The sequence below is a fragment of the Cyprinodon tularosa genome, unplaced genomic scaffold (genome assembly GCF_016077235.1).
Source record: "Cyprinodon tularosa strain WSP-4 unplaced genomic scaffold, ASM1607723v1 ctg639, whole genome shotgun sequence".
Taxonomy (NCBI): domain Eukaryota; kingdom Metazoa; phylum Chordata; class Actinopteri; order Cyprinodontiformes; family Cyprinodontidae; genus Cyprinodon; species Cyprinodon tularosa.
Window position 1 is genome coordinate 78,580 of NW_024039384.1, and position 26,992 is coordinate 105,571.

General features: G+C 42.0%; 2 protein-coding genes across 2 annotated transcripts in view; both read right to left on the reverse strand.

Moving 5' to 3' along the window:
* Positions 1 to 1,080: 1,080 nt before the first annotated feature.
* rnpepl1 (arginyl aminopeptidase like 1) lies at positions 1,081 to 16,584 on the reverse strand. Its single transcript, XM_038308520.1, has 11 exons — positions 15,294 to 16,584; positions 13,729 to 13,869; positions 13,214 to 13,365; positions 10,517 to 10,633; positions 10,218 to 10,453; positions 10,037 to 10,150; positions 9,847 to 9,959; positions 8,304 to 8,412; positions 8,008 to 8,235; positions 7,773 to 7,915; positions 1,081 to 2,024 (listed from the first exon to the last, which is right to left on the reverse strand). Exons 1-11 carry the CDS (start codon positions 15,780 to 15,782, stop codon positions 1,722 to 1,724), a joined length of 2,145 nt encoding a protein of 714 aa, XP_038164448.1. The 5' UTR covers positions 15,783 to 16,584; the 3' UTR covers positions 1,081 to 1,721.
* A 5,120-nt stretch (positions 16,585 to 21,704) lies between these two features.
* Positions 21,705 to 26,992, reverse strand: part of abcc5 (ATP-binding cassette, sub-family C (CFTR/MRP), member 5) — a 29,379-nt gene continuing 24,091 nt past the window's right edge. The window contains exons 23-30 of the mRNA XM_038308521.1: positions 26,767 to 26,953; positions 26,605 to 26,694; positions 26,292 to 26,481; positions 26,045 to 26,204; positions 25,294 to 25,372; positions 23,196 to 23,309; positions 22,955 to 23,119; positions 21,705 to 22,772 (exon numbers count right to left, since the gene is read on the reverse strand). Of these exons, the coding sequence (XP_038164449.1) occupies positions 22,671 to 22,772; positions 22,955 to 23,119; positions 23,196 to 23,309; positions 25,294 to 25,372; positions 26,045 to 26,204; positions 26,292 to 26,481; positions 26,605 to 26,694; positions 26,767 to 26,953 (1,087 nt within the window). The 3' untranslated portion in view covers positions 21,705 to 22,670. The remainder of the gene's footprint in view (positions 22,773 to 22,954; positions 23,120 to 23,195; positions 23,310 to 25,293; positions 25,373 to 26,044; positions 26,205 to 26,291; positions 26,482 to 26,604; positions 26,695 to 26,766; positions 26,954 to 26,992) is intronic.

Below are 26,992 nucleotides of genomic sequence, written 5' to 3' on the forward strand. Positions count from 1 at the left end.
TCAACACCTACGTAATTAAAAACGCAACTTCCGGCACAGCGCTTTAAAATAAAAGCCTCTCCAGTTAGTAGCTCAAATAAAACCGTTTTGTGGAAGGTTTATTAAATCTAGGATGGTTTTTAAAAATGAAAGCACCTTTATCAAATATAAGTAACTTTTTTTTGTGGACAAAGTTTAATGTTTCATCCCCATACTAAATAAAAGAAACTGAGGAGGCTGGGATGCCGTTTAATATAAATGAGTTATAAAAACATTAATTTAAAAATGGCTTCTGCTGGACTTCCCAAATGGTTAAACTCAACAGATCTTTAGGATCATATAAGGTTTAATTAAGGTACCAAAGCAAAGAAGTAATTTCAAGATTTTACATAAAGCAACAAGTTCTGATTCAGATCATTTTAGGAGTAATAAGTAGAGCAAGTTATTTGGTTTAATAAAGAAAGTTTTGTTTAAATTCAAAAGCAGTTCCAGTTAATCTGGTTCTGGACAATAACTGTAAATAAAATGAATCACCCAAATGCATTAAATGCCATCCTGACTAAACATGTTGCAGCAAGGGATACAGATCTTTTGAGGGAGAACCAGGATCAGTATGAGTGACTCTGCTGTTGGAAGTCAGGTGGCAACCAGAAACATAAAAACAGTTAAACCTTTCATTCAACATGACCTAAACAGAGACGATATACGGCAGGAGAGTCCAGCCTCTATGCCCGGGCCCCAGGGTCCTGCAGGTTTTAGATGTAGCTCCTGTCCAATTAAGTTCTGCATCAACCAGATAAATGATCAAAAGCTGCAAATTCCATATGAAACGTTTCTTATTTATTTTTATTTTATTTTAAGAAACTGCTTATTTTTTGTTCAGTTACAATAAATTAGCTGATCAACCAAAAATAAAATGTAATAAAACCTAAAGATGTAAAACACTAAAAGCTCTTATTGTGAAAGCAGAGCCCAGAGTTTCCTTTTAGCTACATAAAACCTTCATTTTCATTCAAACCATCACAGCATCCCTTCAAGATGTTGTTGCCTTTCCGGTCTTAAAGGAGTCAAAATAAAGAAAAATGTTTTCAGAAAGTTTGATTTTTTTTGTTTTCAGAATCAAAAATAACAACTTCATGTTTTTATTTTTGATTGTTAGAGAAAAAACAGAATAAATAAAATAATTAAATTGTCAGCAAAGTAAAGCAGATTTATAATCCTTTCAGATTATCGGTCATTGTCTGAAATGATTCCATTGACGCGGCCCTCAGCCATGTGGATTAGAAACATTGGTGCAATCAGGGATCACAGGTTTAATTCTGTCTGCAGCCTCTGCAGATTCCTGAGGATCTGATTGGATCAGTCAGAGATCCTGACTTTCCATGCTTCGGATGGAGAGTTTAAAACAGTCGGAGTGTTTCACAGTGAGGTGATGAAGGCCACCCGGGTGTTAAATGTTGCTGGTGTTCACATGCAGAGCTGGATTTCGGTTCCGAATCTGGATTAGACCCAGGTCCAGGTTGAGATTCTACTGAGGCCACAACGAAAAAAGCAAAGTCTTACTGAATTTACCCCATCCCCAGCTGAGCGGTCGATGTTCCTGTTCCCACAAATCTGAGAACCTGCAGATCATTTCATTCTAGAACCTTCTGCTTTTTGGACCAATTATGATGAAAGAGAACGGAGAACATAAAACGATCCGATTTTAAACCCTTACGGGCCTCTAGGGGCCCTGACGGTCGTCATGCAGACACATTAACGTCTCTCAGCGCCATGGCGGCGGTTGTCCCAGCAGCAGAGGCGGTCGCCGTGGTAGCAGGAGTTTGAAGAGGTGAACCAGAGGGGGAGGAGCTAGCTACGATGGACTGGACCGCACCATTCTGACTAGTAGGAGCTGAGCTGTTGGGGAACAGGATCAGCTGCAGTGTCCGCCTCAGGTTGGGATGCAAGCGCCGCTGCGTCTGGTAGAAGATCTCCACGGCAACGCACTTCATCACCCCGGCCACCAGGTCCTCATACAGTGGGACAGTGTACATCCTGGAGGTCTGCAGGAAAGAAGAGGCAGAAGATAAGGGGATGTTAGGATGGCGCCACCTGCTGGTGGATCAGATTTATCTCAGCAGGTGCTTAGATGCTTCAAACATCTGAATATAGAGATCAGGCATGTGTAACTAGCTACTTTCCTGCAGCCCTGACTCAGCAGTGAACATCATAAGCTGCGTCAGGAAAGTCAAATGACTCAACATTACATCAAAGAGATAAAAAAAATATTTGTTTTCTGTTCTGCAGGCATAAATGTACACATAAGCGTCGTTAGACCTATTTAAGGGTGGCTTCAGCCATCCTTTCTTTGGCATTAGCCACCCTATAATTATTTTGCGATTTAAAAAAAATATTTTTTTTTTCTGTATTTATTTTTTCCTCATATTTTCCCAAAACAAATGCAGTAAAGCACCGAATAAAAGCCATAAAGAAGACAAGTTAATCTGAACAAAAGAAAAAGGGGCGCAGTGCTTGCTACTGAATGGCAACTCTATCAAAGTCAGGAAAAAGTTTTAAGTGAAGCCGGGATTAAAACAGTAGCTACAAGAAGCTTCAAATAAAAGGTGTTCTTTATGTTCAACCTAAACACCAACTCCGATAGACCATCAGTAGAGCAGGTGTTTAAATTAATCAATCACTGCTGCGAAAGCTTATAGCAGTGAAAGCTAATATACCACAGCCATCACTTAATAAACGCAAAATAAACAACCCTCTAAAAACGGAAAACTGTAATGGACTGAAAGTCCTGTTTTTTATGTGGGAAATTATTTGCGTGTGTTTTAGTATAATTCTGATATATTGGCGCTGTTGTCTGTTTCTATGGCAACGATACTGAATTTAGTGTAGCTTAGAGACCTGCATGGGTCGAGTTTTACCAACCCGCACCCGCCCGAACCTGTTAGGATGACTACCGAACCCGACCCGTCACCCGCAGATATCTTCAATTCAAACCCGAACTCGACCCGACCCGTTGATATTTAACCCGCAACCCGACCCGTTAACCCATCATAGGCTATTCGATGAGCAGCGGGGAGAACTTTTTTTATTTTCTTTCTGAGGAGCGGCATGAATGGGGTTTTAATCAGATATACACAGCACCAAAAGCAAAATACGTGTACAAAATATTGGTGGGGACATGTCCACACCAGTCCTTAAGGAAGTTACGCCTATGATTATATGTACACGTACATTTAAGATTTAGCGTGTTATGTTGACAACTCATGAGCAAGCTGCTTTTTGCAATCTAGCAGGAAGGTAAGGATAGGATCTTGCAGGTGTGACGTCACTCTGCAGGGGGTCCAAAGATAAAAGATTTAAACAATTTTGGCATTGGAATTTCAGATTTAAGGGAGTTAGAAAGTTCACTTAGTAAAAGTGCAAATAATAAATCTGATTACCGATTACTTTTAAGCTGGTTGAACATACTGCGACAGACTGGTGACCTGTCCAGGGTGATCCCACCTCTCACCCAGAACGTGGCTATAGATGCACCAGCACCTCCTGATCCCACTGAGGGATAAGGTTAAAGAAAATGGATGGTTGAACATAGTCCGCTCTCCCAGATTCTATCAAATCAGTATTGATACCCTCAGGGGCGGGTTTAGGAAATTTGGGGCCCTAGGCAAAGACAGGCAGGGGGCCCCCTGAGAAGAAAACCCATAAAACAGACCCATTCTACAGATAGAGAAATGTTAATAGAATAGACATCCATTATTTGTTCTAGGTTTTGTCCCTCTCTTCTTGTCCCTTTTTCCTCTCTATTTATCAGCGTTCTGATGGCATTTTAGCCAAAGGATTTTTATCAAAAACATAATTAATGTGCACAAATAAGGATTAGTTGTATTAACCATACATGGAAACAGAGTTTTATGGGGCCCCCAGGAACTTGGGGCCCTGGGCAACTGCCTAGTATTGCCTAATGGTAAATCCCTCCCTGGATACCCTGCTAGTGGATGTTCTTGACAGAAAGACGGAGTTGCTTAATCATATTCTGCTTAAGGCCCCATAAGATCTTGTCCGAGTCCTGGGTTAAAAGTAAATTAATTTTAAAAAGTGACCCAAAATTGACTGTCAATAAATGTTCTACAAAATTGATATATTTATTTGATTTCTTTGATTTGTACTGTCTGTTTAGATTTATGTGATATTTTTTGCACAAAATATATAAGTGAATATTGTAACAGTTATGTTTTCAACTGTAAGCATTAAATTGATAAATGTTATTCGCATTTTTTTGACTTTATCCTTTCCAACAAAAAAAAAAGGCGTCGCGCAGGTAGCTCCCTTTCCTTATGAGCCGTCCCCACCAACTTTCAACACAAAGTTACACCCTTGTCTTAGACAACGCCTTAGCAGGTGCACTGAAAAAAATTTGGCGCGCGCTATGCGCGCGCAATATCTTCTAGGGGCTGACCCACCCTTGTCTCTTAAACCTAGAGACGCCCCTGAATGTACATATTCTGGATATTCTGACAGACAGATGCTGCAGACTCTGAGTCTATTCCTGCAGTTCTTTCCACCCAACCATTACGGTGTGCAATGTTGGAAAAGACACTTTGCAATGCAGTATTTGTTGGTTTGTTATCTCCAAGCATCCAAAATTGAAACTTCGCATGATAATACATCTCTGATAGGAGCAGCTTTATTTAAAGGCATACTATGCAACATTTTTCAGTTAATTAATGTGTTCCATAACGTTTTGGATGATTAAATGAGTCATTTCAGGTCGAAGCAAGGTTTTCTCGGCCGCCCTGGTGGTCTGTAGGGGAAATACCGTACTTGCAATTGCAGGAGCCCTCGGCCCGCACCCACAGGCTCCGAAGTCTCGTGCATCGCGAGAGTCGGTCTTGCTTTACGGCGAGAACTGCTACACGCCCCCAGTGAAAGGCATGCTCGTTGCTAGCGCAGTGGCGATATTTGTGCAGTGGCGGAACCAGCGAGAAAACAGCGAAAGCCCATGTCAGAGCAGGCAAGAAAGAGGAAAAGGGCTCTCTAAAGCAGTAGACATGGTGATTCGTTGCATTCGCCTGTCTGCTAAGCTCAAAACAGCCACGCCTGGCTTGACGGAGAAACCAGGAGAACAGCTGAGCATATTTACGACAGTGCACTTTTACTTTCGCCCTCTGGGGGAAGCCTCGCTGGAAAATCAACACCTGTTGCATAGTATACCTTTAAAACACATGGATGTGAGCTACACTCCACACCAATTCCTAACGTTTTATACACATAGACTCAATGTAGAGTCTAATGGCTGGGAGAGGAGTGACAGGACGTGTGTTTCTAATTCCCTTTGGGAAGAAATATTGTGGGTAGTAGTGAGTAGAGAGGAAACAGGAAGCATTTCTTGTGGAATTGAAGAAGGAAATAGTAAAAAGGAAGAAGATTGCAATAAAGTAGAATAAAAAATGAGGAAAAGCAGAAAAAGTAGAGACCAATTGAAGGGGAATCCAGCACAGAACAATCTAGTGATGAACAATCTAAAAATGTATTTATTATGTTGGAGTAAATTAAACAATTCGGAAAAATATTTATTATATTTTTCTGAGGGTGAGTCTTGTTTCCTGTTTCTATGTTTGACTCCTCATCAGTTGGTGGCAGTAATGCACTTCAACTAGTTTGCCAACCGCCATAAAACCTTACAAGAAGAAGAAGACTCAATGTGATGGAGCCCCCAATATGTCACAGTAATGAGTCCAGGCTTCTTCTCTGAGCCCTCTTGCTTCTTATGCGCTTGTAGATTCTCTGCTACTCTTTTACAGACCTGTTTCTGTGGACTCGTGGCAACTTTTGTCACTTTAAGGGCACAACCAGCCAGAGAAAGGAAACACCCTCTGTAATTGGCTACTTTTCAGGAAATCCCAACTCTTGAGACAGTACTGCTTTCTTTGTGGTTTTGGCTAGTAACGTTAACAAAGTATCTTCAGGCTAATGTCCGCTTAAAAAAGTAAAAACTGGTTTCCTGCAGTTATCAATCAATAACTCAGTTTAACACAGTCATTAATGTGTTCTGATAAGCAGCAATATGCTTTAAAGTTATTAACCTTGAATTTGGAACTTTGTATGAGCTAAGCTAACTTTTGCTTCCCCGAACCTTTGTTTATAACTGAACACAGATATTTACATTTCTATTTATTCCAAATAAGTTAAAAAAAAAAACAATCCACTGGACTTTTTTCCAAGTTTGAAGACATTCCGCTTCTCATCCAGGAAGCTTTTTCAATTCAAATTCTCAGAAACTTTGGGCGTGCTTTGGTTGGGCAGTGCTTAGCGCACTCGACCCACGTACGGAGGACTTAGTCATCAACGTGGCCGACCCAGGTTTGAATACTACTCCTGTCAGCCTACTGTCCAAAAAAAACAAGCCAGTAGTGCCATAAAAAACAAACAAAAAAAAAATCATGCAAATTGAAATGAGCAAATGGGTCTGCCACTTTGGAATGGAGGTCGTTTGGCTTCTTTGTTAAGCTGCACACTATGTCTCTGAAAGGGGGGATGTTAGAAGGTTCCTATAATCTGCAAGTTTCCTAAGCAATTTCTCATTCACACACATTATTCCGAGGGTGTCTTTCCCAAAAATAGCGTCCATGGGTAGGGATGGGACACGAAACCGTGTGTTCCAATTCCATGGCACCGTTTGGCAGCTTGCTTAACAATTCTCTTATCGATTCCAGGCAGCACCAGAGCCTAGCAGGGCAGCAGGACTTATGTCACGTTTTCTACGCAAGTCATGCACACGGCATTCCGTAAGCAAGTACAACGTGACCAGGCGTAAGTCTAGAAAAGCGGAAAAAATAAATAAAAATGGCGCCCCATCGGGTAAAGCGATCAAAACAAACTGGCAATAATATGCAGAAACATGCAGCTTTTTGTATCTCTGCTTCTGTCTCCTCGAACCCCAGTCTGCCTCAGCAGATGGCCGCTCACACTGAGCCTGGTTCTGCTGGAGGTTTCTTCCTGTTAAAAGGTAGTTGTTCCTCTCCACTGTCGCTACAAGCATGCTTAGTGTGAGGGATTGTATTTGAGTCAATGCAATCAACCGGTTTTCCTTAGATAGAAAACTTTGAAACAATTTGACTGTATGATCTGGTTGAACTATAAAGTGCCTTGAGATGACATGTGCTGTGAATTGGCGCTATATAACTAAACTGAATTGAATTGAATTGAAACACCTGCACACACAACATGGCATACATTTTAACGCATGCCGTGTTTTGATTCCTTCCGGACAGAAGCTACAGTAACGAGCAGCATGGAAGTGGATTGCTGAGGCAGTGGATTGTTTTTAACTTTTTTGGAATGACTATGACCTGGATGATTGAGAATCTATTTCTGTTTAGCTTAAGAGTGATGGATGGTGAATATGAAGTCAATTCAATTCTTAAAGAGAACAGCTACTGTATTAATCTGAGGACGCTTTGCTAACATTGCTAACGATAAAACAGAGGCCTAAGAGCACAGAAACACGTCCACAAGTGAGTAAGGGAGAATCTACAGGCGCATAAAAAGCAAGAGAAAATAGCAGAAAAGAAGCATGAGCTCGACTGTATCCTGTCTGCAGTTTGTTGTTATGCCAGAGACACCTTATGGAGTTCCACCTGCTAAAGGCCCCACCTGGAATCAATAATTTTCAGTCATCAACCAGGGGTAGTTCCTTATCTGCTGCAGACCTGCTCTAAACTGGAAAATGGATTTACGTGGAGAACAGACTGCTGTTCTGTGGGATTATTTCTAGTGAACTAGGTTATTCTTACGTGTTTGTGCAGGAAGGCTCGGACCCGCGGTAGGTCTGGGTAGAATGTGTTCCTCACCACCATTTGCAGCCACCGGATCTGAACCTCGGCATTCAGGCCATCAAACAGGGAGGAGTAGCAGCCAGAGAGCCTCGCCATCACCTCTGAAAAACAATCGCTGATGAGTAACCAGCTCAAACAGGTGGCAATGTTGTCATAAGGCATACCGTTTGGCATGCGAGGTTATAAGCCATACCGTTTGGCAGCGGCGAGTGGTCCAACATCCTGTCAAGGAACAGAACCACCTGGAAGGTGCTCCAGGCAGACAGGTCAAAGGTGGCGAGCGCCTGCTGATCGGGCGGTTCTGTGCTCCTCCACAAGTCACACAGTTCCTGGACCGGTCCGATAAGAGCGCCCCCCGCTGACAGGTCCGGCTCAAAGGGTGGCGGTCCGCAGCCGCTGAGCCAACGCTCGAACTCCAGACCTGAAGACAGGAAGTGATGTCACCAAGCAGGAAGAGTCAGACATCAATGTGTATCCAGCTGGACATACCTTCCCTCTGAGAAACGGCGCCGTCCTCCAGCTCTGGGAAGTACTGCAGGAAGTAGGCAATGAGGTCCTGAGCAACCACGCTCTGAAACTTAAACTCTGAGATGTAGTCCTGCAAACACGCACATGTTCATCCATCTGTCCTCAGCAGGACACCGTACTGACATGCATTCATTAACCCAAACCCAGAGAACAGCCCAGGTCCCAAACAGGCAACATTTATATTACCTTATATTTGTTTCAGAAGAAATAACAATCTGGTGAACAAGTGTAGTATATAAGTAACTAGGCCGATGAAATCAATTACATCTTCTGTTTATAAAGATTTATTCTGAGGCTTAGGGACCAATGGTTTTGAAGCTAACTAAGACTAGAGTGCCTTTCAAGAAGACTGAAATTCTGAAAGTCACAAAGGATCCCCTGAAAAGCCATTTTTTCAATATAAAATGAAGAATTAATAAAAAAGAGCCGGTGTTCTGTCAGATGAGCATCCCCACAGTCTATACCAGTTTTTCCCTTTAGTTTTGTACGAAAGATAAACTTAAACTACATCAATGGGCGTGTATCCCTTTAGTCATGTACATAAAAACAATTTAATTACTTACTTTTCTGTGATTTTTGAAGCTTATGGCGTTGTAACCTTAGTTAGTTTTTTTGTGCATGACTAAAGGGAAACACGACCGTTGAGGTAGTTTAAAGTCTATTTTTTGTACAAAACTAAAGGGATAAATAAAAATATGACATCTTGCCCATGTGTACTGGCTATGGGTATGCTGGTCTGACAGGACACTGTTTGAGGACAGAGCCGCATCCTGTTGGCTTCAGGTCTGAATTCAAAGAATAGAGGATTTGATTCTCCATAATATCCCCCACAGCCAAAAAACAGAAATTAAATGCAGCCCTCGCTAATATACGAGATGATTTTTTTATTATTGTTGTAAACAAAGAAAACATTTTGTAAAAAGAAATACTAAAATGTCACAATCAGAAAAAAAATTCAAGACTAAATTTCCTATTTTTCCCATGCTTAATCTTTTCATATTTTTTTTTCAACGGATCGCTTTCTTTTGCAATTGCGTTTTAAAGATCAAATTCTCTTTACTCCACGCCTAATAAAACACTTGCTCCTTGTTGCTAACATGACGTCATTGCAGACCAATAGAAATCCCTGATTATTCTCTGATTATTACAGAGGAAAGCCCGCCCCCAGATGAAGAAAATATGATCTTCAAAATGCAATTTGAAAATAGGGAAACTGTAAAACGCAATCTTAAAAAGTAGAAATTTGAAAAATAAAATCGGAATAAACAAAGTTATTCTCAAAAAATATTTTTGATTAAAACGTTTTTCAAATGTTCATATCTTGATTGCATTCGACTGCACAAAACATATTCTCTGCTTGCAGCAGAAATGGAACAAAATTCTCTGCATATAAAACCTCTGTGCTGTGAAGCAGTGAAATCGGAGCCATTTCTTTCTGCAACATAGAACCAACATGAGCAGGACCCCCAATGAGGTTGAGATCAGTGCTTTTTCATGCACAAACCTTGAGGAAGCTGTCAAAGCGCTTGACGTCCCCGCTGAGCTCCGACAGGTAAGACACGAAGCAGAACCCTTTCTCGTAGGTGAACAGGTTCATCAGCGTGCTGGGGTTCACACCTGCAGGGAGGAGGCGCCTGTTCAGCTGCAGATCACATGTGTTTGTGGGAGGGATGGGCGTGTATGGGTGCATTTACCTGGCTCAAACTTGACCTGCAGCTTGCTCACAGGGTTGTTGTCTCCAAGGAGACGCAGCTGTCTGTGCAGAGCGTCCAGTCGGACCACAGTTTCCAGGCAGGTGAAGGCCTCACCTGAACGCAGAGACCGTGTCTCAGACAGCCCAGAGTCAAACCATCATTCTGACATCATCATCCTCACCATAAGCCACGGTGGTGATCCTCCGCTGCGCGTACGTCGCCAGGCCTTCGCTCAGCCACATCTCCTCCCATGTGGCGTTGGTGACGGCGTTTCCGAACCAGCCGTGTGCGATCTCATGGATGACGTCAATCAGCAGGAACTCGCTGCTCTCCAGGATAGACGCAATGATGAAGGTGAGGCAGGGGTTCTCCATGGCAACAATGGGAAAGGAGGGGGGTAGGAATACGATGTCACACCTGACGAAGAGTCGCATCAGTGGCGTCTCACACGTTAATGTCCAGGTTCAGTTTCAGACTCACCTGCCCCAAAGATAAGGTCCAAACAGGTCCTCTGCCACGCCCAGCCAGCGCTCCACACTGCCCCCTAGCTTTTTCACCGCACAAGACAATAAACATGGCTCCGCCCATACACGGCTCCTGCAATCCATCCCACAAACAGACAAGGTTTTCATGTGTCGCATACAAAGAAATCTAAAAAAGTTAGAATATTGTAAAAATAAGACATTCAAACTAATTTTGTCACAACTTTATCAGTTAATGAACCCTAAAAAGCTGCAAAGGTTCCCTGAGCCTCTAAACGGTCTCAGTCTGGGTGAGTAGGAAACAAAACAGTCAGCCTAAAAAGGGAGGGGGGACACAGATAGCTGTATTAGAGCATTTTCACACTAGGTTGAGTGGAAGGAAAAAGTGTGGAAGGAAAAGGATTGTCCAGCAAAATCCATTAAAGGAGAAGTTCGGTTTTTAACACTTTTAGCCCATTTTCTGTAGTGTCCAGGATGAAATCGAATGATCGACACCAAAATGTTGACAATTGCTCCTGTCTGCTTTTTGGCTCATTTAGAATCCCCCCCTGGCTGCTTTAGAATGGCTTCCATAGAGCATGTCCGATAATGTCCTTAAAACAACCTTAAACGTTCTTTTTTTTAAATATGCTACTCACCGGGTCGTCAGCGCTGTTCAATGACGTTCCAAAAAAAGTTTCGTAAAGAAAAAACGTTCCTGTAGTGTTTTATTTAGCATTTTGTAAATCCCATTGAGTTCTGTTGGAATAGTCAATATTCCCCTGCCACCGGAAACGGAAATGGGGCCTGTTTACACAGTTGTAGTCTTTTCGCTTCACTCTGTGTACTCCGACGTCGAGAATCAAGAATCCACCTTTCGTATTCCATTTTCAGAGTTTTTTAAAGTGTTTAACAGAGACGTTAGCACCTCGACGTCGGAGTACACAGAGTGAAGCGAAAAGACTACAACTGTGTAAACAGGCCCCATTTCCGTTTCCGGTGGCAGGGGAATATTGACTATTCCAACAGAACTCAATGGGATTTACAAAATGATAAATAAAACACTACAGGAACGTTTTTTCTTTACCAAACTTTTTTTGGAACGTCATTGAACAGCGTTGACGACCCGGTGAGTAGCATATTAAAAAAAAAGAACGTTTAAGGTTGTTTTAAGGACATTATCGGACATGCTCTATGGAAGCCATTCTAAAGCAGCCAGGGGTGGATTCTAAATGAGCCAAAAAGCAGAGACAGGACCAATTGTCAAAATTTTGGTGTCGATCATTCGATTTCATCCTGGACACTACAGAAAATGGGCTAAAAGTGTTAAAAACCGAACTTCTCCTTTAAGAGCTTTACAAGAATTGATGCTGGAGTCAGAGCATCAGGGGCCACTACATACAAACAGATCCAACACACGTGTCAAACCACTCCTGAACTGGACACTGGAATGTTGCTCGATGATCCAAAGACCTCTTCTCACAAAATTCAAATTAATTTCTATAGCGCCAATTCACACACGTCATCTCAAGGTACTTTACAGTTCACCAGATCATGCAGTCAGATTGATTCAAAGTTTTTTTTTTAAAGGAAAACCGGTTGATTGGATCGACTTATTGACTTGAATGCAATCCCTCACACATACCATGCTTGTAGTGACAGTGGAGAGGAAAAACTTCCTTTTACCAGGAAGAAACCTCCAGCAGAACCAGGCCAACAAAAAAGTCAATTCTGCACTTTATTTTGGAAATCAGGGTCCCAGAATCTGGAGAAAGGGAGGACATATTTCATGCTTCCTTCTGATCAGGAGCCGAATGGAGATGCTGGTTTTATTTTCCAAGACGACCTGGTTCTGAACCTCACTACCAATTACTAAATGTACCAAAAGATAGTCCAATCACCATGGTGTTACTGTGCTTGACCAGAAGCCCACAGAGGATCTATTGTTCTGAGGAAGATGAGAGACACCAGAACCAATGATGAAGATGACCTGAAGGACGCTATCAAAGCAGCCTGAGCTTTAATTGGACCTTTGGACCAGAATTAGGCTGGATGACTCCAGGTCACAAACTGATGACTTCATTGATGCAAAAGGAGTCCAGAACCAGTACTCTAAGTTAGAAATGAACACACTTTTTCAAGTCCTTACATCAGGAGTCACCAATGCGGTGCCTGTGGGGACCAAGGTGCCCTCAAGGAACAAATCGGGGGCACTCAGAGTCTTCTAAATAAAGAACAACCCACCAGTGGGTTAAGTTTGAAATTTCATTTTATTCTGTTGCTCTTCTTTTTAATCATTTATAGAGATTTTAAAATGACAATGTCTAAATAAACTTAGAAATTAACAGAAACAATAAAAAAAATGTTGATAATGAACAAAGTTTAGGCTAACGCTAACCCTTGCAGCTCATGGGTAAGTAATGGTTGCCCTTCCTACGTCTCGGTACCCTTCAAGTGGCCCTCAGCCTTAAAAAGGTTTGTGACCCCTGCCTTACATTATAGTGTAATATTTTCATTTTTATTGACTACTTTATTTTGCTGATGCCCTTCCAAATTAAATACATATATAAAATAAACGATAAACTAAAAGAACCAAACAAATTTCCTAAAATGTTTTTTTCTCATTATTCTCTAATCAGACACTGGATTGTTGAGTTTCTCTGAGCGACCCATCAGCCTGTCACTGTTCTCAGGTGTATCCAGGTAACCCACTGACCTCGGGCCGATGTCCACGTGCTGCAGCTCTCCGGCCACCAGCGCCACCAGGTAGGATGGCACTGGGAATTCCATGGAAAACTGGAAGATTCGATCCAGTTTGGAGTAAGAACTCCGGGAGGCACTCATCAGAACCGTCAAACCGTCTGGAACCTGAGCAGGAAGACGATAGGGATCAAAAAGGTCAAGAAAAAAAAATAAAACACTCATTTTTTCTCTAATTATAAAATATACTTTTTGTTAAACTTTTCTTTTCCCATTTAACCGATATTTATTTTTATCATTTATGTTATTCAGTAGAATAATAATCAGAGAGTCGTCTTCTATTCTTTTCAGTTTTCATGTCCAAATATTCTCTCTGCAGTTCCAGAACAAAGTTCTGGCAGAACCGCTGGATTTTAGTTGGATTCTTTCCCAAACTTCTGCCTTCAACCACCTCAGCAGAAAACGCGACCACAGGCTTCCTTCAGCCTTCTGGGTCCCATCAGAGTCTGGTCAGAACCAGCCGGTACCTACCCGGATGGTGGCCGTGTAGGTGCTCTTCACAGCAGGGGTGTCGAAGCACGGGAAGAAAGAGCGGTTACAAACCGAGTGTCCCTGAGTGAAGACCAGAGGACGAGACTGACCACAGGTCAGCTCAGAGTCCAGCCACCAGATCTGAGGACAGACAGACAACAACGTCAGACAGAGAACACAATGTCCAACGGCATCATCTGCAGAAACACAGGTCCAGATGTCCAGGAAGGCAAAAACCTGAGGTTCCCGACTGAGTAAACCCGTCAGGAACGATGATTAGAGACCAATTTTAAACAAGAGCTAAAGAAAACCCAAGCATATCCCAAAGGTTTGAAAATAGCTCTGAACCAAGTCTAAACTCAAAATGAAACAGCCTGAAACTATGTCAAAACCACTTAAACCAGATATAAAAACCAATTTGAAACCAGTGTGAAACCACAATGAAAACATACTAAAACCAATCTGAATTCATACGTTCTAAAAACAAGTATAAGATCAAGTCTGAAACTGGTCAGAATCAGAACTCTGAAACTAAATTAGAACTGGTCTGAACATAAATATATAACCACATTAAAGCCAGGATAAAAACTAACTCTGAAACCATTTTAAACTGGTCTAAAGCATAATCTGAAACTATATGAAACCAGTCTGAAACAAAATCTGAAACCACATTAAACTAGTCTAAAACTAAGTCTAAAACCACATTAAAATGTGTTTTTTAACTAGAAACTGAAATCATATTTAACTGGTCTGAACCAAAATTCCTAAACCATCTTAAACTACTCCTAAACTTAGTCTTAAACCACATTAAAATGGTTTTTGAACTGAAACATATTAGACTGGTCTGAACATAAAACCTGGAACAATGTTAAACTAGTCTGAAACTAATTCTAAAACCGCATTAAAACAGGTTTTGAACCAAAAACTGAAACCATATTAAACTGATCTGAACAAAAACCTGAAACCATATTAAACAAGTCTGAAACTTAGTCTAAAACCACATTAAAATGGTTTTTGAACCAAAAACTGAAACCATATTAAACTAGTCTGAAACTAATTCTAAAACAGCATTAAAACAGGTTTTGAACCAAAAACTGAAACCATATTAAACTGATCTGAACAAAAACCTGAAACCATATTAAGCAAGTCTGAAACTTAGTCTAAAACCACATTAAAATGGTTTTTGAACCAAAAACTGAAACCATATTAAACTGGTCTGAACCAAAACCTGAAACCATATTAAACTAGTCTGAAACTAATTCTAAAACCGCATTAAAACAGGTTTTGAACCAAAAACTGAAACCATATTAACTTGATCTGAAAACATATCTGAAACCATATTAAACTGATCTGAAACCAAGTCTAAAACTAGATTGAAACTGGTTTTGAACCAAAAGCTGAAACCATATTAAACTGGTTTGAGACAAATTCTGAAACTAATTCAGTGAACAAGTCTGAACTTCGTTTGAAACCAATCTAAGACCATAAAACCCATTGGGAATAACTGAGACGGTAACACCTGTTTTGAACTGGAATCTAAGAAGGTGTGATGTTGGCGTTCTTACCGCCGGGCCTTCTGTGGTCGTGTAGCGGACTGTGACCTGGATCAGTTTGTCTTGTTTCACCGTTCCATCAGGTAGGCTGATGATGAGCGATGACCCGTAGTCTGTAAACGGATCGACACGGTATGTGAGGGATGTCGGTTCCTTAGGCTCATCCCCTGGAACTTTACAGTCTATGGAGTGGATCAACAGGGAGGGGTGGGAGTCCAAGATGAGAGTGTTGACCCCCGGCTGGACCGGAACAAGGTCCAGAACCAGCCATCCGCTCATCTCCTTTGCTGCGAAGTTCAACCGCAGGTCCAGGTGAAAGTGACGCAGTCGGAAGCACATGAAGTTTGAGGCAGAGGCCACGTCCACCAAGGGGCAGGGTGGGGCACCGGGCCTCGGACCGGCCGAGGGCTGGCTGGGGTCCCCAACACACCGACCCCCAGAGACCGGCAGGGATTTACGGCAGCAGCATAGTGAAGGGGAGGTCTGGTTGTGCTCTGCCATATTGAGGGGAAGCAGAACTGAACCCAGTTTAAAACTAGATTAATTCAAGGTTTAAACCTGGGATTAACCAAATTTAGACCAGGACCAAACCCTGTTTAGAGGAGATCCAGGGAAGATCTGGACAAAACCCAAATATTGTCCTTATTTAACCAGATTTAGACATGGACAGAACCAGGACCAGAGGTTTTGAAAATCTAGGACCAGTTAATCTTAGGTCCAGGAAGTTGGACCTCTACTGGTCACCAATGAACTGGAATGGACTTAAACTGACCTCAGTGAACCGGTCTGAATCAGACCTGGTTCTAAAAGCAGCAAAGCCAGCCTACAACACTGACTGGATTCACCTGCAGCAGAACTTACCAGCAAACCTCAGTCCAAACATAAGATTACAAACTGGGTCGAGTTGGACTCCGGTTCTCCGGTACCGGACGACATTAAAACTCAATGAACAGGTCCGGTTGTTATCTAACAACCTCGGGAGTGAAAGCAAGGAGCTCAGCAGAACAGAACCGACCCGCTTTAAGTCCAGCCTCAAGTTGAAGTGACCGAACTGGGTCCCCTTGACCCAGTTCCCCGCAGAGCGAGCCTTGGCCCCACAGACACAGTTCCGGACCGTCAAGTAAAATCCATCGGGACGGAACCGGATCAGCACCGGCTCCTGCGCTCCATGTCGGCTTCACAGAGTCAACAAGGCTCCGGTGGACCGGAGCCAGAGGACAGGGTGTCCCCGGAGAACAAAGAACGTCAGAGACCGACGGAGACCGGAGGACCGAGGAGGACAAACAGGAAGTACCAGAAAGTTTCTGATGGCCGCTGGAGGGCGCTGTGGAGGCGGAGAGAGGGGAGGGGAACAAACCTCATCCATCACCCATCCATCCATCCATCCATCCATCCATCATCCATCACATTATTGATTTTCTGGTTTCCTCTTTGAGATTATCTAAACAGTTAATTGATTTTTTTTAGATCAGGGTCTTCAGCATCAGTCGGTCCAATATCTGTCAATAAGTTTGTTTGATTAGTGAAAGGTCAACAGTGGTAGAAAAACAAACAAGACGATAAAAACGTTAGCAATAAAACAGTAAAAACAAAGAAGGGAAAGTCCTCCAGATGCAGAAAAATTCACCTGTAGGAAACACTTTAAATACCACAAATGAAGAAAGTGAAACGTCGAGAGACGTTTTTTTCTCATTTCAATTTTATCCATTTTACATTTTAGCCCCTTTGCTTATTTTCTACTGTTTTCCAAATTTCTTACTTTTATTTAATCAAATAATAAAAAGTTCTGCAAATGTGTCTTGACGTCTAAGATGTGGCCCCTGGGGGCCATTTCCAGCCCACAGAAGGATTCAGTCTGAATGACTCTGGGTGAACATTGGAGGTGCTTTTAAAGAGCAAAGCTGAATTCAAACATTCTAAAAACAAGTATAAAATCAAGTCTTAAACTGGTCAGAAACAAAACTCTGAAACAAAATTAAAACTGGATTGAACAAAAATATAAAATCATGTTAAAGCCAGGATAAAAACAAACTCTGAAACCATATTAAACAGGTCTAAAGCATAATCGGATACTAGATGAAACGAGCCTGAAAAGAAATCTGAAACCATATTAAAACTGGTCTAAAACAAAATCTGAAACTATGTTAAACCGGTCTAAAACTAAGTGTAAAACCAGTAAAATTGATTTACTGGTTTTCTCTTTGAGATTATCTAAACAGTTAATTAATTTTTTTTTTTATCAGTCTTCAGCATCATTGGGTCCAATATCTTTTAATAAGTTTGTTTAATCAGTAAAAGGTCAACAGTGATAGAAAAACAAATAAGACCATAAAAACAGCAATTAAACAGCAAAAATTAAAAGAAAGAAAAGTCCTCCAGATGCAGAAAAACTAAACTGTAGGAAACGCTTTAAATACCACATATGAAGAAAGTAAAATGTCAAGAGATGTTTTTTCCTAATTTCAATTTTATCCATTTAAAATTTTTGCCCCCTTTGCTTCTTTTCTACTGTTTTCCAAATTTCTTGCTTTTATTTATTCAGATAATTAAACATTCTGCAAATGTCTCTTAAGGTCTAAGATGTGGCCCCTGGGGCCCATTTCCAGCCCACAGAAGGATTCAGTCTGAATGACTCTGGGTGAACATTGGAGGTGCTTTTAAAGTCACTGATCTCTATTTATTCAATGGAATAAAAAAAGTAAAGCCACCATCTACCTTGCTGGTACTGGCCAGGGAAGATGTTTCACAGGTAATTTTGCAGTCAGTGGATGTACTAACCAAGAAAATCCACATATACGCCAATGTATTCTGTACTATAGTATGTAGCATAACAAGTCTGGCTATCTTGGACTGACTCCAAGATACTGACTAAATTAGCCATTGTGACTAACGCAAGAAAATAGAAAGTAAAGTAAATAGAAAGTTATTCACTGTGAAATGTCAATGTAGTAATTCTTTATTAAGCAGATGACGCTGTCGTTTTTGTAGTATTTGTTGTATTTCTCATTTGAAAAAGTCATGTACTGAAATATATGTTATATTGACCCAAAACACTCAAACATTTTAAAACTATATATATATATATATATATATATATATATATATATATATATATATATATATATATATATATATATATATATATGTGTGTGTGTGTATAGGGGTCATAATATGTAATATATTGCATGCATTACCAGACATGAAAGATGTAATTACCATAGCAATGTAATTAATACATGTATATTACATCTACATCATCAATGTAGCACCTTTTCACATCTGTATTATTATGAACTATTAACACATTCATTTTATTGTAAAGGATTTGTATATGTTGTATTACATGATTTAGAGACTTCATTTACTTCATAATGACTATGCAATATGACATGTCTATTTTTTTATTACAACTTAAAGTAATCTACTTATGCTATGAAACAGCAAGTGTGTGTCAAAGTGATGAATTTATTTTTATTTTAAAAGTCTTAAGTCCCCCTTAAAATGAGAACATCATAGTTGTTCGATGCTGTAGCACACATATTGTTTACATTGTGATTGGTCTGACAAGGGAGTACCAATATGGCTGCCAATGGCTTCACTTCAACCCTGTACTACCAATGGGCAATCAGCGATCAAGTGAATAAATAGAGATCAGTGCTTCAGGTGGTTCCCTAATTCACTGGGCTCAGGTAGGCCCTGCTGTCCATGGTGCTGAAACCCAGCAGTTTTTTTTGTTGTTTTTTTTCCAAATCGACAATTAAATAATCAAAATTGTAAAACTGTAGTTTTGAAGCGCCAAATGTTGCTTCTGGTGGTAGTAAAAGCTGTTTGGTAACATAGTGACAACCTGAACTCATGATCCAGATTTAAAAATACCAGAACAATGATGAGGTTGGGGTGGTTCTGATCATGGAAACTGTCCAGAAAATGAAAGATTATTGCGCTCCAACAGAGCTCTGCCTAAAGAGACCCCTCCACCCTTAAAATGAACCTGCCTAACCTGCAAGGTCTCCGGGTGACTGGTTCTTATCTCCTCACCTTGAGGAGGGGTTAACCATTGACCGGCTGTCAGTCCATCACAGGACAAGAGACATAAAGAATGAACAACAAGGGACACAGTCATGCAGATATTTAAAGACCACTTAACCAAAAAAGTCAAATTTTTGGACTGTGGGAGGAAACTGGAGAAGGCAAGCTTCTTCCATGCAAAGTCCGGAACACTCCAGCAGCTAAAATCCAGTGCAGACACTCAGTTTAAGCTCATTTAAGGACCTGTTTCCTAAAAAGTTACAATTACTTTCTTTGTTTTATTTAAACATTGCATGTTCAGTTATTCACCTTTAATTCATACTATTGTTTGCAACCTGACTTGGAGAGTTTGACCCAGAGGGCAGGACGTTTCAACAACTTTTCTACAGATTATGTAATAAAATCATTGAACTGATTCAAAAAAATCTTCTTCATAGAGAGATTGGTTGGGATTTGCAGTGGCTTGGTAAAGTATTCATACCACTTGAACATTTCCAAATGTTGTCATATGACAACCACAAGCATAACTATATTTCATTAAAAGCACTAAAGTTTTCCGTCCCCCTGAATCATTACTTTGTTGAATAACTGTTTGCCGCAGTTTTAGGGTTCATCTCTACTAGTGTTGCACTGAAACCTTTGGCCAATCTTCTGTGCAAAACAGCCAAAGCTCTGTCTGACAAGATGACAGCGTTTTTGGAAAGCACTTTTCAGATCTTGCCACAGATTCTCAACTGGGTTTCAATTCAATTCAATTAATTTAATTTCTATAGCGCCAATTCACAACACATGGCATCTCAAGGCACTTTACAGTTCACCAGATCATACAGTCAAATTTATTTAAAGTTTTCTATCAAAGGAAAACCTGTTGATTGCATCGACTCATAGACTTGAAGGCAATCCCTCACACTAAGCATGCTTGTAGTGACAGTAGAGAGGAAAAATCCTTTTGAACAGGAAGAAACCTCCAGCAGAACCAGGCTCAGTGTGAGCGGCCATCTGCCGAGGCCGACTGGGGCTCAAGGAGAAAGAAGCAGACATACAGAAATAAGCAGAGACACAAAAAGCAGCTGTAAAAGGTGGCCCCGTCCAGGAAACACACAGCCAGGCAGACGAGCTCCGAGTCAGCTCCCATGTCAGAGGATAAAAGGAGCACATCCAGCCAGTCACAGTCAGATAAACGGGACTACACTGAAAAACAGGCCGATCTCCAATATCTATAAACAGAGGTTTTGATGGTGGCAGCACAACTAATATTTCTTTCATCTGGACTTTAACTGGGTCGTGAATTTGTGGCTGTATTTTGCTCCATCCACTTTCCATGTCAGAATGATGTAGCTATCACCATACCTGTCAGTAGGGATGGTGTGTTCATGGAGATGTGCAGTGGTAGTTCTCCTCCACCTTGGGAAATACTTTAACAGTCTAAACCTGATTTAAATTTCTTCATAACTTTGTGCGTGGGCTGTCTCGTGTTTTCTCAAAAATGTATGGAGCTGTTTGCTCTTTAATATTCTTTAAACCAACCTCCAATGCCGTCACAGAGCAGCTGTACTTGAACTGAGATTAGATCACTGACAAATGGACTCTAGTCATTAGTAATTATCAGGGAACTTCTGAAGCTAACTGGTTATACTCAGATAAAAGGGGGCTGAATACTTTTGAACACCATACTTTTTTGTTTATAAAAAAGTTTTAAATCATGTGCCTACCTCTATAACACTGTTTTAGAGTAGAATTCAGTTTTATTATCATTACACTGTCACAAGTACAAAGCAACGAAATGTAGTTTGAATCTATCCAGAAATGCTATAAAGGATATAAATATTTATTTACATGTGCAAGAGACCATGTATGGATTGACTACATATACATTCATAGAGTTTCCCTTAAGATTCAAATAAAATATATTAATGTTTCTGGTTTTAATGTTACAAAATGTTGAAAAGTGCAATTGGTGTGAACACTTTTGTACACTGTACAATCCTGTAAAGTTGGGATTTCAGGGAGCAGACAGAGGGTGGAAGACCATCCCTCAACCTATAGGAGCAAATGGGTCAGAGATCCCTTCAGGAAACTCTTGTCCAGTTCTGCTTCGTGTCATCCAGATCCAGCGCCACCTTGTCTGCTCCTGGAAAATCTGGGATGGACCTTCAAAAAGAGGGCAGCTGGAATGTAATCAGAGGTGAAATAGTCTTCAAGATGTTTGGTGAAAGAGGAGCACCAAACGACTAAGTGGATTTTAGTGTTTGGAGAAGAAACCAGAACATCAGCACAGACAGAACCGGTTCTGGAAAGTGTTGGGATTCTGAATGCAGGAACAGATGGATATTAAGAGAAATACTTCAGCTTCAACTTGACTTAAAAAAATAATCATAATGAATGAGCAGTGAGTTAAAATGGTTTTACTGTTTTATTTATCATGCTGGAAGCCTCTTATAAAAATACAGACACCAAGACGGAGACTTTTTTTTTTACAAGGCTGTTCTATCACAAAAAGATTCTGAATGAAAACATCACATCGGTCTCTATTGATGACCAGGATCAGACCTCCATCGTTGGTGCTCCCTCCTGCAGATCCAAGCTGAATCAGTCCTCCGGCTGTGATGGATCACCATGCAGGCTGAAGATTAAAGAGAACTGCTTGCAGGTTGTTTTAATGAGCTGCGTCTGTTTGCAGTTCAGCGATGAGTTCATGAGGTCAGAAAGTGCAAAAAAACTAGGAGCAGCAGCACAACTGCCTCATTGCTCCACTTCACACAACACAAATGTTCAGGTCAACACAGAGCGGCCCATTTACAGTTTCTGTACAGGTGGAGACTCCGTGCATGCTGCCACCTGCAGGTACGCAGCAGAAACTGCACACTGAATTCTGGTAATCACTGCCAGATTCCTGCGCAGTTACTTCACTTTTCCTGTGGGGGGCAGCATCCACCATATGCCTCCTGAAAGGCAAAGGTTCTTTAAAGGCAAAGAGGTCCTACACCTCAGTAGTTTTACTGTTAATGAAAGCTCTCTACATTCCACATTAAACCGCATCGGGCCGATTATGATTCATCCGATGCTGGGAACAAAGACGATGACATCATGCTCTGATCTGTTTGGTCAGAAACTGAGCAGCTGATTCAGGTTTTATCTAAACAACATTAAAACCAACACGATTAAATTAACACCTTCAGGTCATCAGATATTGCTTTATAGAAACTGAAAACCACAGGTTTTGATCCCGCCCACCTCCACATGCAGCCTGGAACCCGGTCCAGGTGATCAAAAATAAATAAAGATTAAAAACAAGCAGCTCTAAGATTAGCTCACAGGAACGACCAAACAGCAGAGAGACGACTCTTCTTCCTCCCCTTCTCATCCCCGCACAGACACTTTGCTCTCTGCAGCTGCCAGCATTGAACAAAGTCGAGAGTTCTCATTGGCCAGTAGCCGGGCTGGCTCATCAAATTCCACCACCTGAGCCAATCAGAGACAAGGAGATGTTGGTGAGAAAACTTAGTGTTAGACTTTGATAAAATAAAGAGCAGCTGGTTTCCACCACGGCTGTTTGAATCATTTAACAGAACATCCCTCAAATCATCAGAGCAGATCTCTTGTTGCTATGGTTTATTTGGAGCTGTTTTCTGATTGGTTGTTACCTGTCCCTGGCTCAGCACCATGATGCGGTCGGATGACAGGACCGTGTGGAGGCGATGAGCGATGGTCAGGGTGGTGCAGTCCTGAAACGAGCTCCTGATGGTCTCCTGGATCAGGGCGTCCGTCTCTGCATCCATCGCTGCTGTTGCCTCATCCAGAATCAGCACCTAAACCAGAACCAGTCAGTGGAAAGAAAGGGCAGAGGGACAGGTCCCTGTCTGTCTGTCTGTCTGTCGGTCTCACCTTGCACTGCCTCAGCAGAGCTCTGGCCACACACAGCAGCTGTCTTTCTCCGACAGAGAAGTTCTCCCCGTTCTCCACCACCTCCGACTCCAACTTCTGAGGAAGCTGAGACACCTGAGGATCGGCAGGAGGGATGGTTTAAAAACAGTAACAGATCTTTCATAGCCTCGATTCAGGATCCAGAGTCCAAATTGTTTAACCAAGGTATTACTCAGGGTTCCAGTCTGGGTCCTTAAATCTTTACCTGATCAAAAGTGACCGTTTTTATGCAGATGGCACATAAATTTATCATCACAATCTGCTGATCTTAACTCGTCTACATTGGTGACAGCATATTTTAGATAACAGTTGCTCTCAGCAGCCTGAATCTAGCAAAGTAGATCCTCCAGACAACAAGTTCTGAATTAACTGGCCTCATAGGTTATTTTCTAGATCGCGGACTCCAGTACCTGAGCTCCAGCTCTGCTGAATGAAATGACTGATGATCTCTTTAGAATGCCTGTATCAGATTTCATTTTATCTATATAATTTTGCAGATGAAACACTTCCTGAGATATATGAACAAAGACTGTGGAAAATGTGCTTAAAAACTGTTAACGTTTCCATTATGCTGATGAAGTCAGGGTGTCATGATTCCATAGTAAATCTAACCAGCGTCTGTGCTGAAATGCGCTGGGGAGGAAGTGCAGATGTCTGTCACAGGTCCGTCACGTCCATCAGAAACAAACGCATCAGCCGGGTTTTCAGAGAATTTTCAGCCTAATGGCCGAGAATCCTGCGTCAGTCACGGGTACTGCTCCTTTAAATCCTCACATGCCTAAAAGACCCATCATAAAGGTTTTAAAAGAACACCAGGTAGCTCTGACGGTGGTTCAGGGATGTGCGAGCAGAAAATGGGACGTTGGTCATAACTGAGGGCAGAATGCCTGCAGCAGGCTATCAAACATCATAGAGGACAACAAGGCCCAGTCCACCTCTCTCCGACCACAGCAGAGGGAAGAGAAGGTTCACCGTCTTGTTTCTTTACACAAAAACAAATAATTTAGAGCAACTGGAGGTTTTCTTTTCTTTTTACAAACAAACATGAGCACAACATCCTCTGGCTGCCATGGCAACTTCTGCTGTCAAACGCAACTAGTTCATGTTAAAAGTCATCATCCAACCACAAACCATGGCACACAGAGAGATTTTTGTAAATCAGTCAGCCATTAAACAGAGGGGGTGGACTCAAATTTCAGCTTTCAAAAACCAACAACAAAGCAATTGAGTTGATCCCTTCCCGCTATCATTGCAAACCCAACCTCTTTCAGATTTATCCTGACTAAACCAGGTCGTCTGCATGTGTCGCAGTGAACGCAAATGTGTCCCCGCCCTTTTCTCACACACTCTGGTGCACCTCTCCAAAATTGTAGGTGACCGCAGACAGTGCCGCGGACAGGAGGCCTCTGATTGGTCAAATCTACTGCTCTACACTATGCGTTTTTCCTGTTTGGTACCTTACTGGCGTGTTTTGTTTGTATGACCGACATTGTGGAAAACAACTCCTGAAGTTGGACCAGAACGGTGGGGCCCTTTTTCCACCTGGATTCCTGCTCTTTTTCACCCTCATGTCCCTCCATTGTTGCAACCCAACCCAATGCTAGTTCCTGATTGTCCCTCTTGTGTTTTGGCGTGGAAAAACATAGCGCAAACCACGCTTTAAAATTGGGCATAAATCAAAGATATATGCGACAACTGAGACACGCTGCTGTGGGGAGTATAACCAACCGTTTACAGGGGACCGAAGGCTGCAGGCTAACAAAAGAAGCAAACAACCTCCATTCCAAAGGGGTGGACCCATTCAGCCGTTTCAATTTCCATGTTTTCAAAACAAAAAAAACAAGGCTTTGTTGGTCTACTGTATAAAGCCTCAATCTCAACGCTACTTCTGACATTTAGAATTGTAAAAGATTCCTGGATAGGGAGAGAAACATCTTCAAACTCAGAAGCAAAGTCCAGTAGATTGTTTTTTAAACTTTTTTTGAATCAGTCATATTCCTCGATTATCTGACGAGGATGTAGCTTCATTTGGGTCCTGTCTGTGGAGGGATGAACTCACCGACTCCTTCATGTGACTCCTCTGCAGAGCATCCCAGATCTTCTCTTCGCTGTACTGGTTGAAGGGATCCAGATTGGACCTGCAGAAACAAAAAAAAAAGTTCTAATCCATGACTGATGTCCAGCAGTGGAAAATACAGCTGAAAGAACTTGATTTAGATCTGAATTCCCCTGCTGCTGTTTACGTTCCCACAGCAGACAATGTGATGAGGTCAGCTGATCTAACAGCCTGGCTACTCGAGGAGAAAGAACCGAGTCAGAAAACTGAAACCATCCAGAGTTTATACCATCAGTGGAAAAACTCCACTAATGGGGTCTTTATGGCAGCAGATAAAGACAGTAGCCTGCTTGAATTTAACTAAAGCTAAAACAGAAGCTTAAAATGTTTTTTACGAGTAGAAACATAGTCCTTTGGTCTTGTCTGGAAGAAAGCAGGCACATTAGAACATTACCCCTACAGTGAAGCATGGTGTGGGCAGAAACATCCATTGGGATATTTTTTCTACTGAAAACAACACAGTTGATGAGATAACAGCTAACATAGACATTAAACTCCAGAGAGCTTTGGACCTCAGACTGATCCTCCAACATAACAATGATCTGAAAAATTGAGCTGGGGTGGAAGGGGGAGGGGCTTCAGGAGCCATCTGCCAATGTATGAGAGAAAAATACCCAAAGTATAACAGAAAGAACCGTTAACAGAACAAATGGAACAAAGGGGTGTCAACACCGGTCCGCTAAGTTGGTTCTACCTGACCGTCCCGCTGAACAGAACTGGGTCCTGTGGGATGATGGACAGTTTGCTGCGCAGATCAGCCAGTCCAATGTCACTGATGTCGACGCCGTCGATCAGGACGGAGCCGCCGCAGCGCTCCACGAGCCGGAACAAGACTACGCCCAGAGACGACTTCCCTGCATGACGGAACAGGTTCAGGCAGTTTGAATGAGCAGTTACTGTGTTTCACCACTAGAGGGCATCCTCCCAAACACCGCTCCTACCTGAACCCGTTCTCCCGATGATGCCGACCTTTTCCTTTGGTCTGATGGAGCAGGAGATCTTGTTCAGAACCAGAGGGAGGTTCTCCTGGTACCTCATCTCCACATCCCTGAACACCAGCTCCCCCTGCTGGGGCCAGTCAGGTGGAGGAGCTCGACCTTTAACCCTGGCTGGGGCCTCCTGGGACAGAGACTGAGACACACAGCATGTCAGAAACTGGTTCAGTTATAATGAAATTGAGATCAACAGATCCAGAAATTATGTTTTAGGAACACCAGTGTCCCCAGTTATTGAGGAAACAGTAACTTCCAGTACCTGGATGTAGTGATGGATTCTCTCCACGGAGGTGAAGCGAGCTTCGGTCTCAGAGGCCAGCCGCACCGTGAACTGGAAGAGTCCTGTTAACTGACAGGGACAGAGCCGCTGTTGGTCTGAACAGGTTTATCAGGCAGAACTTCAGGTCCTGGATTCACTTACCTGGACGGCGTAGGAGATGGCAAGACCAGCGTAGGCAGGAGATATCTGTCCATGCATCACCACCATCATCAAGGCCGTCATGCTGATCAGAGACACGCTGATGATATCCAGACGGACCGCCAACCAGCGCATGGCGCAGCTGAACAGGTAGAACGGAGCCTGGTTCTGGTCTAGTAAAAACTGGTACCTATGTAAAACAGAACACAGCATTCAGATCCTCGACCAG